General features: G+C 42.2%; 1 protein-coding gene across 6 annotated transcripts in view; it reads right to left on the reverse strand.

Moving 5' to 3' along the window:
• The window catches only part of LOC117240889, a 107,964-nt gene that overhangs the window by 62,360 nt on the left and 29,171 nt on the right, over nt 1-16,433 (reverse strand). For all 6 annotated transcript variants that reach the window (XM_033506907.1, XM_033506902.1, XM_033506906.1 and 3 more), the window contains one exon: nt 15,599-15,833. In XM_033506907.1, coding sequence (XP_033362798.1) covers nt 15,599-15,764 — 166 coding nt within the window. In that variant the 5' untranslated portion in view covers nt 15,765-15,833. The remainder of the gene's footprint in view (nt 1-15,598; nt 15,834-16,433) is intronic.

Here is a 16,433-nt window from a genome sequence, read left to right on the forward strand (position 1 = left end):
AATTATTAATTAACAATTTATTATTATGGAATATCTTTTCAAATACCTACGACGATCCTTCGCAAGTAGTCAAATAAGCGACACCCGAATACGGGTGTCGTGGCGGTCAACGTGTTAACGGCCTACACGACACAGCTCGTCGACACGTGGAAACAATATAGATTATTACAAGAAGAATTAGAAGATTTAGGCGAGGAAGAAGACGCGCGCGTTTTCGAAATAACAAACACATATTACGATCTGGTAGTACGAATACACACTCTCATGGATGATGCACCAACATCGTCGTCGAAATCGCTAAGCTGCGAGTCATCTAATGTCGCCGAGTCGACCTCAATTAAACTACCAGAAATTCATTTGCCTACTTTCCACGGTACCATCGAAAATTGGCATTCATTTTACGACTTCTTCTCGTCCACTATAGATCGAAGCGAGCGACTTACACCCGTACAAAAATTTCATTATCTCCGATCCTCCTTGATCGCAAAAGGCCGCGCGAAGTATCCAATCGTTAGACATCACAGAGTTAAATTATTCAATCACTATTGACGTTCTTAAAGGAAAATTCAATTGCCACAGTCAAGTCTGCATGCGCCACTGGGACTTGATTTTCGACTATCCGAAAATAACCAAAGAGGCACCCGAAGCCATAGATGATTTTCTCGAGACGGTCAAAGTAAATCTCCAAGCATTAGAGAAACTCGGCGAACCAGTCATATCAAACGTCGTTCTTATCAAATTATTTACATCGAAGCTACCCTCAGCCATCATTCGCAAATGGCAACGCACATTATCTGACAAGAAAATGCCGTCATATACGCACCTGGTAGACTTTCTTAAAACACGGACGAACGGCGATAGGACAAGCTCAACATCAACCGCGATAAAAAGGGCGTCCGATCAACATAACCGTCAGCGACAAAACGCGCCGCGAAGTCACACATTCACCACTACACATAAGACGTTGGTGTGTCCAAACTGCCAAGGACAACATGAAATATGGAATTGTGATGTCTTCAAAGCAAAGTCGCCCAAGGAACGCCTTGAAACCGCCAAAAGGGCGTCGCTCTGTACTAATTGTTTAGACAAGGGACATGCTCTTACTCAATGTTCCACCGGTTCATGTTGCATTTGCAAACAGCGATACCACGTGGCCGGGGCCGTCGGGAGGATCGGACCGCGGAAAGCTCCTGGTCTCGATGGAGTCCCGGTCCACCTGTGGAAGGACGTCGCCGGGGTCTTGGCCCCGAGACTAATGCGTCTGTTCGACGGATGCCTGTCTCGGGGTGAATTCCCCGCTTCATAGAAGGAGGGGCGGATAGTCCTGCTGCCAAAGTCAGGGCGCTCTCCGGACACGCCTTCCGCCTTCCGGCCGGTGTGCCCTTTAGACAAGACTGGCAAGCTGCTGGAGAGAGTGGTGGCTGCCCGCTTGGAGTCGCATTGGAGTCCCGGAGTGTTCCCGGACTGCACGACGGCCAGTTCGGCTTCCGGAGAGGGTGGTCTAACGACCGACACTGTCGCCCGTGTCCACTCCCTTGTCGAGGGGGCCGAGCGGCGTGGTTACGTGGCGTTGGCCGTGTCACTAGACGTGGTCAACGCCTTCAACAGCATTCCCTGGGACAGGATATACGGGCCCTCGAATTTCATCGGGTGCCCGCGTACCTGCGGGGTGTGGTCCGGGCGTTCCTCCGGGACTGGCGTATCGTCTACACCGTCTGGGACGGAAGAATGACTGGGAGGGCTGTACACCGCGGGGTCCCGCAGGGTTCGGTGTTGGGTCCGTTATTATGGAACATCGCGTACGACGCGGTGCTTCGGACTCCGAACTCGGCACTGGCGTGCTACGCCGACGACACGTTGGTGCTGGTCTGGGACGCGGCATGGGGTAGAGCCGTCCGTCTGGCAGAGCTGGCGGTGGCCTGCGTGGTCGCCGAGATCAAGGGATTGGGAATGAGGGTGTCCCCCGAAAAGTCCGAAACAATGTGGTTCTGCCGCAGGGCCGATCATGGGACGCCTGCAGCAGGTTATCGCCTGAGGTGGGAGGAGACTGAGATCGGGGTCCGAACCAGCATGAAGTATCTGGGCCTGACCCTCGACAGCCACTGAACCTTCGGCGCTCACTTCGAGCGCCTGGCACCGTCTGTCGAGGCGACGGCGAACGCTTTAGGAAGTTTGCTGCCTTGGCTGGGCGGGCCCGACGTCGGAGTGCGCCGGCTGTACGCCGAAGTGGTACGATCGAGGCTCCTCTGCGGAGTTCCGATCTGAGGGGAGGATCGGATGACCAACCGTCGTAGTCTCCTAGCGGTCAGAAGGCTGCGCGGGACGGTAGCCATCAGGGTAGTGAGGGGTCTCCGCACCATTTCGGCGGCAGCAGCGGCGGTGCTCGCCGGGTTCCCCCGTTCGAATTGAAGTGTCACGAGATTTATCTCGACACCCGGAGTCTGTCGGGCGGGGTCTCGCGCAGGGAGGACTTGCTTATGTAAGTCTATGGGGGCTGGCAAACCCACGTTCCCGCAGCCAGGGGGGACCGTCGGGTTAAGCGTCCCGCTTACGTGAGTCCTCTATGTACACCGCAGGGAAGGTCGCCGGGAGTGTAAGACGTAAGGTACGGTTACACTCTCTCTACGTGTCCTTGGGTAGTAGCGCACCCCTGATGCCAAGGATGGGACCGTCGGGATAAGTTCCCGGGTACTTTGTACCTTGAGGCCCCCGCACGAGCACGGTTAGCAGGTCGCCGACCGGCAGTGACGTGGCCGTACATCGACACGATAGTCCCACCAATGACTTAGGATGGTACCGCGGGGGTCGAGTGTAAGCCCGGAGGGAGTAGCGACCCCTCTGCTCGGCCAATTATGGGTTTGGACTCGTGGTGGCATGGGTTTGGACCTATGGTTGATGACCAAGATGCTGGAGAGACAGAAGGGCTTAGAATGTGCCCCTTTCGACCTGAGACAAGCGGCAGCCCCTGCAGGGTTAGCTAATCGATGTAGCAAGGCACTGGGTGCCTTGCGCGATGGTTGGGCGTAATCCCAACGCCTATGGCCCTAGGGGTGCCCGGGTTCTGTGTGGCGATAAGTAGACGCCGAGGACAGCACCTGTCAACGAAGTCTGACAATACTTGTCGGGCGGAGTCGGCCTGGTGGGCGCCGACGTTAGGGTTCGTGCTCGGCGGGCTTTGCACGACAGATGGCGCGTCAGCTTCGACGCGCTGGGGCTAAGGGTCCTCAGGGCCGTCCTTCCAAACTGGGACGTTTGGTTGGACGGCGGCGGGCCTCCCCTGACCTATATGGTGACGCAGGTGCTCATCGGACACGGTTGCTTCGGTGAGTATCTGCACCGAATCGGGAAAAGGGCGACCGCGCGTTGCCACCACTGCGATGCGAGCGTGGGTCCGGCGCAGCACACGCTGGAATACTGCCCGGCGTGGGCGCGGCCGCGCCGCGACCTCATTGTGGAAATCGAATGGGACCTTTCGCCGCCGGCGAACCTCGAGGTATTGTTGGTAAGCGAGAGAAGAAGGAGGACCGTGACCTCCTTCTGTAAGCAGATTATGCTTCGAAAAGAGGCCCCGGAGAGGGTGAGGGTGCGGTACTCACACTCCGAGAAGATTGACCGGCAAGGGCGCGGCAGAGGCCGTGGACGCGCTTCGATGAGACGCGCTAGGTCCGTCGCGCCCCCACGTGGGGTGCAAACTTAGGCGCTGGCAGCTGGGGTCGCAAAGCAGTCCGGTAGGGGAACCGGCGCGGCGGCTCCGGCAACGAGGCGCGGTGTGACGTGGCCGCACATCGCTCTATTACGGGAGCGCGCGGGGGGGGCGGTATGTCGTTCACACCGGTTCCCGGATCCCTCTCGATCGCAGCCGGGACGGTCATCGTGGAGGTTTTAGTCGGTTGGTGTCCGGTACTACTACGCTGCTTTTCCCCAGATTTCTTCCACGTTAATAAAAAAAAAAGACAGCAACACCACATATATTTGCATCAAGACCAAGGTCATGGCAAGTCGCGAACACATATAAGCCAATTATCGAGCGGTCGATCGTCGAGCAACCGATCATCCAACGGTCGATCATCGCCTAGTTCACCGACCCCGCGTTCGTCACATCGTTCGAGACGCGTATCCACGTCTTCCCGAACGTCTCCCCGAACGTCTCCCCGAACGTCTCCCCGAACGTCTCACCGAACGTCTCACCGAACGTCTCCCCGAACGTCTCCCCGAACGTCTCACCGAACGTCTCCCCGAACGTCTCCCCGAACGTCTCCCGAACGTCTCCCCGAACGTCTCCCCGAATGTCTCCTCGAACATCTCCGAAACGCGAATCTCGGTTATCGCGAACAAAGGCACCCGGATCAAATATATCGTCCAGTCTTAAACGACAAGCAATACAATGACGACATCAGACGACTTTGCTAGGGACCGAACCACAGAAAACGGACTCATTGACCTCGCTTCCTTCTGAACCTCTACATCACGATTTGTTAGTCAGGGCGCAGGTCAACATCTTAAACAATAAAATTCAACCATTCCGTTGTAGAGCTCTGCTAGACACCGGCTCTAGCATGAACTTTATCACCGAAAAACTCGCCAACTCATTAAAAGTCAACCAACGGAATTGTTCAGTCCCAATCGGAACGCTCAACACGTTATTGACAACCTCGAAATGCTATATCACGGCCACGATCACCTCCATTGACGGCACATACGAACGCACTTTGACGTTCCTAATCATACCAATGATATCCGATCCAAGATTCCATAGACCTGCTCCGATCGAAATCTTATTGAGCGCCGGACCAATACTAGCATCACTCTGTGTCGGCCAACTTGATATAAGTCAATCAAACGGGCCCAACTTGCGTCTGCAAAAAACTCGATTCGGATGGGTCATCGGGGGGAGCCCAACCTCGCAATCATCAGCATACGCATTTCACGCCTCTACGACGGCTTTACAGGCGGACCTCGCCCGTTTTTGGGAAATCGGCAAAGGACCACCCACTTCACACATTTCGGAAGCGGAACGACAATGCGAGGAACACCTTCGAAATCACGTTCAACGCACCAACGAAGGGCGATACATTGTCGCTCTCCCTTTTAACGAAACAACTCTTTCGCTTGGATCCTCTAAAACCATGGCGATGAAGCGACTCACATCCTTCTGCCGTCGATTCCAACGAGACAAACAATTCGAAGCCGACTATCACACCGTAATACGAAAATACTTGGAATTAGGACACATGACGAAGATTATCGCGGACCATTGCACGGACGACGGATATTTTCTGCCACATCACGGCGTGATCAAAGAGTCCAGCCAAACTACAAAACTCTGAGTCGTGTTTGACGGATCTGCACCAACCACCACCGGAGTTTCATTAAATGACGTGTTTCATACGGGACCGAAACTACAAGATGACTTGTTTTTCATTCTCCTAAGATTTCATTCTCATCAATATGTATTTACAGGCGATGTTGAAAAAATGTATAGACAATTTCTTGTGCGTCCACAGGATCGAAAATTCCAACAAATTTTGTGGCGCAACTCTGATGGAGAAGTTGACACCTATCAATTTAACACAGTGACATTCGGGTTGTCAGCGGCTACTTATCTAGCCATTCGGTGTCTCAAACAACTGGCGGACGACGAAGGACATCGGTATCTACCATCGTTCTTCATCGGATTAATACATCACCCCATACGCTGAAAACCTTTGTCGCTAATCGTGTGGCAGAAATTCAAAAGAAGACTCACACCTCAGATTGGCGTCACATTCCCACCACCGATAACCCTGCGGATCTCATATCTCGAGGCCAATCACCCGAAGACTTCCTGCGACCAACCATTTGGCAACATAGACCGAAGTGGCTCCAACAACCTGAAAGATACTGGCCGACGTGGAACCCAGTACCATTAATCGAAATACCGGAGCAGACCTGTCTTGACTCCGGCTGACCACAGTCTACTGGAGAGATTTTCTTCTTGGCCCAAGCTAATAAGAATCACCGCTCGTTGCCTTCGATGGAGACAAAAACAGGATCGAGGGAGACCTCTAACCACGCATGATTTAACCAATGCGCATAACAAACTGGTCAAATTATTACAACTCTGTTATTTTTCAGATGAAATCCGTACTCTCCGAACAGATCGAAATTTTGCAGTGAAGGGGAACTACAACTATCCAATCCATTTCTGGACAAGGACGGGATGTTGCGAGTCAGAGGCCGACTCAATCATTCACCAATACCTTTCAATCAAAAACATCCAATCATTCTACCCAAATCCTCAGTTACAGCGCTCATAATCGAGCATGAACACCTCCTAAACCTCCACTCCGGAACTCAAACTACCTTATATGCCCTAAGAAGAACTTATTGGCCTATCGACGGCCGTAGTCAAGTTTGGAGCACGCTGAAGAAGTGCGTTCATTGCTGCCGAGCCAATCCACCTCCAGTGGATTACGCAATGGGCGACCTTCCAGCCGCACGGATAACGGAATTTCGGCCATTTACCAACGTCGGAATCTATTATTGCGCACCATCTTACATCAAAGAACGAAAGGATCGCAACCGACGTAAAATCAAGGTATATGTAGCAATCTTTGTATATCTTGCAATTAAAGCAGTCCACATCGAGCTGGTCAGCGACCTCACTAGCGAGGCCTTCATTGCTGCTCTGCGAAGATTCATCTTTCGCCGAGGATTCTGTGTAACAATCTACTCTGACAACGGTACCAACTTCGTTGGCGCCAACAACGAATTACGAGAGCTCTGAAACCTCCTGCAGTCCGACTTTTTAGCCGACCGACGGGTCGAATGGCGCATCATTCCTCCCAACTCACCTCACTTCGGCGGGTTGTGGGAAGCTGCAGTGAACGACATCTTCAAACGACATCTCAGACGTGTCGTAGGTAACGAGCTTTTAACATTCGAAAACTTCAACACACTTATCATTGAAATCGAGTCTATCCTCAACTCCCGCCCGCTGACTCCAATATCATCAGATCCAAACAACCTTCTTGTCCTTACTCCCGGTCACTACCTCATCGGAGATTCGCTAACAAGTTTTCGAGAACGAGATTTCAGGGACACTCCATCCAATTTGTGGCGTGTTCATCATATTATTGTTAAATATTGTCAAATATACAATTTTATGTTAACCTGTTAATACAGTGTTAAATTCATTGAACTACCCCTGTTATCTTAATCGAAACAGGGGAACGACTATTTCCTGGCGTCGTAGCGAGAATTTACGCCTCTCGCTGACGCGTTTTCCTCGCGACCGCGTCTCTCCGCGAACGGTCGTAACAGTCATTAAAATTAGGAGCGAAAAAACTCTTGCTTTCAAGAGAAGAAAAGAAGTCACGCAAATTGTTGTTTTAATTATATTAATTTTTTAAACAGATTGCCAACAATTGTTATAATTATAAAATATTTCCGTTTTGTATGAGGCTTAAGATCTCTTCTATTAGAAGAACTTATAAATATCGAAAGAGATGTGGCGGCACTCAACAGCAAATAACACCACTAGACACTAACTAGGTCGGACGACAGCAGCGCAGTGGTTAGTGCCTTAGGTTACGAACGTTCGGCACCCGGGTTCAAATCCCGGCGACCGGAGTCCGATTTTTCTTCCGCGCATCTAAATTAGAAGAAAGATAGCAATACCCCATCGGCGACATCTACAGCCAGCAGCTACAATTATCACGGAAAACACTTACACCTCAGGAAGAAATTCTGAAAAAGAAAATTACTAAGCATGCTAATTTTCGAACAAGAAAGTTCTTTCAAGTATAATATCATTCTAGAGTGTAATGCCATAAAAAACAGTAATAGACCGCCGAAATATGAAGTTTTTAAGTATGCTTAAATAAAAATAATCCCACCGTGTTAGAGTCCTGCCCACACAGAGAGTGCAACTTAATTCGAAAGGTAATTGTCCATTACAATTTAACGCACTGAATGTCGCTTTAATTTAAACGCGACGCATCGACCGTATAATGTATAATTCGTTCTGCACTGGATTGTCAACAGGAAATTTTATTATTTACGTTGGGTGCTTGTGTAATGAGCATCATTTGAGTTTTTGCAGGCTCTTGCCTTGTATCAATACTATCTAATCGATTATTTCATCAGAGGATAAACGAAGGCGCATACAAATGACCTATCACAATCTCGAATTCACAATAGCCAATTTAGTCAAAATTAACCATTTTACTTAAAACGTATCCAATCGAGCATTTACAAATACATAAATAAGAAAAATAATTTGTATTATTTTATATATCAAATATATAGGTAATATTATTATTTTCCTTGTTACTAAGGATTACAAGGGATTTCGCTTCTTTGATTTATTTTGCCACTATGTTTACATCTAGTAATTACTATATTATGTATCCGCTTCTTATTAATGATTGAAATACAAATTTTCTATCAAGCTTCTATCAACTACAATACAAGATACTCTTTATACTAACTAGATATACCAAATATACGTCGGGTTTACATTAAAGTTAGGGTTAGGGGCGTGAAACGAAACTTCGTTTGGATTACACATTGTCGTTATGCAATAGAGAAGACATTGATTAATGCAAATACGATTATTATAGAATTGGACAAGTAACTGTGGTAATTAGATACTCGAGAGACTAATGACAATGATCCTAGGTTCAATAACGAATCCGCAGTCAACGGGATGATAGATGTACGTCCTCAAAAAATCTAAGTCGGACTCTTTGTTAAAACGTGGAATATCCACCAAGCGTACAGACACTAAGTAACTCGCTAATACGACCTCACGAGAGAATGACTTTCCGTCGCGATGATGCTGCGGAGGAAAACTATGACGGGGTGTGTCTAAGGACACGAGATCATCGGATTCGTCGAGAAAAGCCGGCGTTCCGAAAGTAAGGGAAATTGGTGTTGCTGCTAATTGGTCAATTTCCATATCGGTGGTTAAAAAAAAGATGCTAGCCGCCCTCGAGGGAAAGTTGCTAGTGGGAGACGTCGTTCGTTGGAAAATAGGTCTCCTCTATCTTCCCGTAGTTGGGACAAAGACTGTTTGTTTGAAAGACTTTAGTCAACTAAATCTTAAGATTTATAACGGGCCCTCAGGCTAGCTGAACATGTACTGCGGAGACGCATCGACATCTGGCAATCATCTTACTCGAAGAATAGGGTCTGCGTGTGGCGAGCTACGGGACAGAAACCGTTGGAATGTTTACTGTCGCGTGCCGCTACAATTATTTCTTTTAAGGAGAGCTATAGAATTACTCCATGCCTTTGTTAGACAAAGCGTTCATCCCGTGACCGCGGCTACGTTCGGCGACTGGTTGTCGCCTCGAGTCCAAGCTCATTATCACAAATCTCGAACAAATACAATCGGAACGAAAGACAATTGTTTAATTACGGTTATGATAGAATCTAGATTACGGTGTTAGGGGATTATCCCGAAGTTCCAAAGGGGAGGCTTCGATGTCCTTTCATCTCCGACATATATATACGATAAATAATTAAACATCGACTTAGAAATAGAATTAAGCAATAATTTTTCATTAATTGCTTATTCTCATCCCCGCGTGTAATTTAAAAAGATGACTGACATAATACACATAATATAATATAATTAGCTTATTTTTAATTTGTAAAATTTAGTTGCAATATTTTATTTATTTCGCAGTACTTTATCTAATTTACTAAATTAACGAACGTTATGCAAAAGAATGGATCAGTACTAGTAAGTTGTGACTTCATCAACTACATAATATTCTAACTTTACTGCCCGATAATAATATGGCAACAATTCAACATTTTGCTCTTTTTACACATTTTATATTCTCTGCCAATTCATATCTTATGTTAAAAAAGGGAAATATAACTTGTCCAACAAAAAACGCAGAGAAGTAAGGATACTCGCATCACAGGTGTTACACGTGCAGTTTTTGCTTTTAACACTAAACTTACCGGAGCGGTTAAATTGACCGCACTTGCGATTTCTACACAAATTTAACCATATTTAAACTTTATGATATCGCTTCATAATTTCTGACTTTTTCTAAAACATGCATGCAGTATATTTTTCGGTAATTAATTTTAGTTTGCTCTTTTATTTTCTGCGAAAAATTTGTACTCTGTCTTGCCTACCGTGAGCGGTCATTTTGACCGCCCGACAAAATATGTTAGTTATTCTTAAAATAAATGCAATTAGTACAAAGAAAAGGCTATTTCAAGGTCAGATGACAAACAAAATCAGTAATAACAAATAATAATAGCTGTTACACCCGCTGTTACACAAGATAGCCACCAGCAGTCAAGACATATCAACTCAGGTCCATAATAATCCTAAGGAACCGCCACAAAATTTAGTATTTTTTACAGTCTATTGTTACAAACATTTTAAAAATCGAGAAGTTTCTTAGGGTTATTGCTCATTGCTATAAAACACGCGAGAAGCTTTTCCAACTCCATCTGTTACGACCGTTCGCGGAGAGACGCGGTCGCGAGGAAAACGCGTCAGCGAGAGGCGTAAATTCTCGCTACGATTCGGTGAATCGACGCCGCGAAGTAGTCGTTCCCCTGTTTCGGTTAGGTAACAGAGGTGGTTGATATGAATATGACACAGTAGTAAGTTATATTTCACCGTTTATTCCACAACTTATAACGAGGATAGTTACACTGTGTATACCCGCTCGAAGGATGTTGACCGTTCGAAGGATGCAAAAACAGTACTGTCTTGAGACGATGCTGTGACGGAGGAAAACTAAGGATGGGTGTGTCTAGCGCACGGGACCATCGGATTTGTTCGTGACGATGTTATTTAGGAGAGTGAGGGAATAGGCTTCGTTTTTAATTGGTTAAACGAAGGGTCTTAACCGCCCTCGAGAGAAAGTGGTTAGTGGGAGGAAAGTTGCAGCGTACGTGAGAAAACTAACTTTCCCTTTTTCGCCGTGGTAGACAATAGTCTCTAGAAATTCCTCCGAACCAGATGTTTGTTTTGTTTGAAGGACCTTTTCTAGGAAATCTATGAAATTTATGGAAGGTCCTTGAAACTATGGAGGATACGCTGCGAGTATCCGAAGACATCTGGTTGCCATATTGCCTGCGGTGTGTGGCCTCGGCTAGTTAGAGTGTTACGCGACGTAACACCATCCTCGAGTAACTGTTGGTGGAGAATGGTCAATACTCATCAATATTTTCGTATAAATATCGCCGTCACAGATCATATTTTTACTTTACTATTGTCTTTTCAACTAGAATACATCTCGGTTTCTAAGTCGATTAGTCGACATCTAAATTTGTTTGACAATAACTTTTGTATTCCGTACATAGTGTTATTCTGTGATAAATATTTACCCTAGAAATGTCAAAATTTTTCAAAAAAAAAAAAAAATTATAAAAAAAATGACGGATATAGCAGAAGACTGTTCAGTGTTATCGTTGACAGCAGAGAGTGAAAGTGGGCCCGATGGAACAGTTTGGAAAGAAATAAATGCAAGTCCCAAACCTGGCAAGACATCAGTTCATAATATTTTTAGGGATATGCTAAACGGCATATAATGAAAGGGCAAGTAAAGATGGCATTTTATCTTATCATTGATCACCGTATAAAGTATATATAATAAAATGTACGGAAGAAGAAGTATTTAGAGTACTGGGGACTAAGAAGGAGCTAGATGCTACAAAACTAGATGCATTTATTGCTCCGCTATATGCCCGCGGTGTATATCAGGCAAAAAATTTAGATGTCTCATATTTGTGGAATAAAATTTGGAGATCTGCATTTTTATCAAAAACAATGAGCAGGAATGACTTTGTTGAAATTATGAGGTTTATACGATTTGATAAGAAGAGCGAAAGAAGTCAACGTTTACGAACCAATAAATTTGCAATGGTATCTACAGTATGGAGCCAATTTACAGAGAATTCACAAAATTGTTATAAACGTAGTGCATACATTACTTTTACATAAAGAATCGCGGGAAAAAAGCCATGCAATAAAACTATCAACAAGTTCAGATTCATTATTACAAAAAACTTGTCAAGTAGAAAATTGTAAAGGTTACAAAATTACGAAAATTTGTTTAAGATGCGGGAAATATTTATGCGGCAAATGTACATTTGATAATAAGATAATTTGTAAAAAATGCAGCAAAGTTGAATAAGATATATCTCTATATGAATAAAAGTGCAATTCTATTTAAGTCTATAATTGAAATTAAACAAAAGTAAATTTGGACGAAATGTTATGAAGGTTCATCATTTTATATACATTTAGTTATAAATAACCATTATCTAAGTTAAATCATAAAAACTATTACTTCTTTAATCATCGGTCATTTTGACCGCTCACGGTAGGAATAGGAGCGTTCTGTTTTGCGATCAAGTTTTCAGGACAGAAAAAAAATTAAAAAAAAATACATAAAAAAGCTCCGCTCCCCAGCGGCTTAAACCCAAAAATTGTATTATACAACGAAAAATGTAAAGCGCCGACACATAATACAGCATGGCTACGTCGTATCGCCGCGTATCGGTACCTTTGCCTAACATATCATTACAAAAATTCACCGTTTATTGTGAATATGTACCTAAAATTGTATTCTTGGGCTCAATAAACAACTTTAAATCGTAAAAATCGTAAATCGGTAGGAATAGATATACGCGAAATGTCGGTAGCTTTAGTGTTAAGCCAGTGAAAGATCCGGCAAACGCGTTTTTCTCTCGATGTCTCACGCGGACCAAAAGTACATACGTACTTTGGCATGGTCCATGCATGGCATTAGTCCAACCGTTTTGCTTCTCTTGGGCTCGCAGACGCCACTTGCCAGACAGCACAACCGTCATCCAACTTCGTATATACGTCTCAGGCTGATAATATTGAGGAACTGTGCAAGAAACGGAAAACGATTGTCCTCCGTCAAAGCAGACACGGAAATAGACGCGACCGAGATGAACATCTTCTGCTTCAATGAATTTTGGTATTCGAACAATATATTCGATCGCTTGCTTCGCCATCAAAGATAATATTTGCTTTTTATAAATTTTCCGTTGAAAACTTGAAACTAGTTATCGGTGAATTCGTATGGAAACTAGTAACAGTAAATTCATGTTAAATGATCGATTTGTATTGAAATTAGCATGGATAATTGGACATAGCTGAAAACTATGCACAAATTTTTAAAGAAGAATGGTAAATCAGTTCAAGAAATTTTGCAACATTAAAAGCTACTAACGAAATTTTGTTTAATATTAACATTATTAATATATTGATCTAAGTAGGAGGGAGAAAAGGAGAGACACGGGAGAAGAATGAGAGTTTAGAAAAAAAATAAGAATAAAAGGAAAAATAAAATATAAAATTCAATGTCAACGGAGGTGTATAACAACTGGATGATAGATATAAAAATTGAATATGTATTTAGAGCAAAAAGGTAAGGGCATAAGGTTAAAATCGATTGTAAAATTCAGAAATTGTAACGAGTAAGACATAATAGTTACTGGCAATATGAAAGTAAGAGAACATATCAACAGTTTCTCAAAGAGTGGACTAAAACTAAGAAAATACATGCAAAGAAAAAAAGAAGATTATATCACAGGAAGTCAAAGCTTATAATGGATGTTAAAAAAGACCAAGTAGAAAAGAGGGACAAAATACAAAAAGCATAAGAAAGAAAAAGATGTGAAAACCGTATAAAATAAATAAGAAAGTGAGGCAGAATAGTTTAAAGTAACACATACAAAGGTAAAATCATGTATCTTGCGAGAAGGGAAATATTACATTTAAAAATATATATTATAAAAGAAATTTATATGTCGTGATCTAAGTTACAATTAGGTAAATACAAAATTTTAGTTAATTATATACCGGTAAGATAATAAGTTTCACTTATAAAATTGTAACACACGTGGAAGGTTCATAGGGTGTACGTAGTCATTTAATTCTTAAGAGTGATTTAATTTATATGAGTAACTTATACAAGATGTATAAGGTCCCGATAATATGTCAAAGTAACGTTTTAAACAAAAGTTAGTTAGTTTTCGGTTCACTACATACTTGGGGTTAGGTAAAAACAGAATTTTTCAATAAAAAAATCAGGAACATATTGACTTTTTTAAATAGCACCATATATTTTGGACTTCACAGAATTATAGCTGATATCAAGATGAATTCAATGACTTACTACACTATGATCTTGAGGTGATCTTGAAATGAACTTTAAGTTCGATTAACAGCAATAGTTCATCGTAGCGCTCAATGCAAAACAATATTATTGTTACCTTTGCATATTTCTAATAAACTTGTTTTATTTTTTTCGTCTTCCTAAGAACGGATTTGTTCATTCCAACGAACTTAGGTCAACCTAGAACGGGGCATCGAATTTTGTTGTCTGTAGAAAGGAACGAACTATGTTTCAGGTTCTTAAATTGATTCATATGACGATGAATGCTTGTGTTTATTAGTAGTTGTTCGAGATGGTCTATTAATGTGTACGGTGTGATTGTTGTTATCGACATAACGAGTGGGTATTATTATCAGGTACTTGTCAGGTTTTTTCTACTTTATTTTTTCACTGTATTTTTCTATTACGTTTTGTGTTCAATAGTATGGATATATTTATTAGGTAGATTATCTTTTGGTTTTTGCCTTGAAGGGTGATGACTAACCTGTTGTATAGTATTGCTTTGTCTGTATGTATTGTAGTGTAAGGCCACTTATCTCCAAGTATAATTTGTAGTGTTCGTTTTCAAGAATAATAGTTGGATATACTTATAATACGGTGTGTCGCTGAGTAGTCCGCTTTTATTCGCTATTACTTGGTGTACTATCTTTACTGCTGTTATTATTATTATTAATAAAATTCAGATTTTATATTAAGAACATAAAAATTCACTATTTATGTATTACAAATTTGCACTAAATAAACAGTTATGATAATTATTAAATAATTGATTACCTGCTCTAATAATTTAAGAAACTGCCATTTTAAATTATTACCTATCACTTTACTAAATTTTTTTATGCGCACTAGTGCAAAAACGAAACCAAGGTTCATTTTCTCATATGATTTAAACGCAGCTTTACTGCTTAATGCTTAAATTAAAAAAGATTATTCAAATTAGGAAAAAAGCTTGGTTAAGTTGCTCTGGATTCTAACGGTATAATACTAGCTCTTATCGTAAGTTCAACGGACTTTCAGCAATGTCGCGAGCTACATTTACGATGCAGTAAAAAACAATGGATCCAGTAACCGTTATGGCAAATATCCGTTTTTGTTCCGTAGAGGTACATTAAATGTAATAAAGATTTTATTGATATCAAATATGTTTCTTACGTGTTATATATGTACAACAGATCAATCGATTAATTAAAAGAAGCTTGTAAGTAGAATTTTGTTGAAATTAACGCTGGAAATGATACAATTTTCTCTCTTTGATATTGCTCTTAAAAACAATTGTTGAGCAACTGTCTGCTACTATTTTCTTTTTTGTTTTTCTGCTATTATTTTAAACAAGATTTATTATTAAAGTAAAATGTCGATGTTTTTTCCAATGTTAATTCATCGTAATAGAAGAGAAATAAATTGTCATTTCTTTTTACAAAACTTACCGTTTTCATAATTCTTTTGTCCGAGAGAGAAATTGTGGTTTACATCTGGTGGATCAGCATTGTCGAACAGGTCAGAAGACAACTGTCTTTGCAGACGGATCGTTTCATGCGTCAGCTCCCGAACCTGAATGAGCAATTCCTGATAATTCGATACCGGAAGCGTCATTGCTGTGCACTATATCTTTCACTGCGCCCTTGCGCCCAGATTTTGAAAGAACAGCCATCCGATTTGAATCTGTAACAAAATGAATGTTGCTTATCAATATAAAATGCATCTTATCCGTATAATTAAATTGCGAATGTTTACGTATGATAAATATATAACAAGTATATGACATTTATACATGTAAAATATGCAAATATTCACGAAGAATATGCAAAATGTGTTAGTAACATGTGTGATATAAGTTTAAAAATGCAAATATTATTTACGATACAATATTTAATAAGAAATATTTAACAACACTTTTGTAGTCATCCTGATATGTTACAGCTTATGTTACAATAAATTATAAGATTAGTAATATTAGATAAGACATTTTAAAATTCACTCATTTAATAAAGGTAAAACTATTTAGAATTGCATATAGCATACGATATGCACACTACATCAATTACACAAAGTAGATCAGTCACCCATATACGGTAAGAAATAGTGGATTTTAATTTTTTTTAGCTATGACGCACCATTCCATGATCAAAAAGCCCACAAAAATTATAATTTAATAAACGTGTCAGGCAACCTCTAATGTAAAAATATAAATGTTGTCATTTAATAACATCAATAAAAAATTTGGCATTTTGAAACCTTCCTAATTTTTTGAAAATAGGTTTT

The sequence above is a fragment of the Bombus vosnesenskii genome, unplaced genomic scaffold (genome assembly GCF_011952255.1).
Source record: "Bombus vosnesenskii isolate JDL3184/JDL3185 unplaced genomic scaffold, Bvos_JDL3184-5_v1.1 scf7180000015060, whole genome shotgun sequence".
In the NCBI taxonomy this organism is placed as follows: domain Eukaryota; kingdom Metazoa; phylum Arthropoda; class Insecta; order Hymenoptera; family Apidae; genus Bombus; species Bombus vosnesenskii.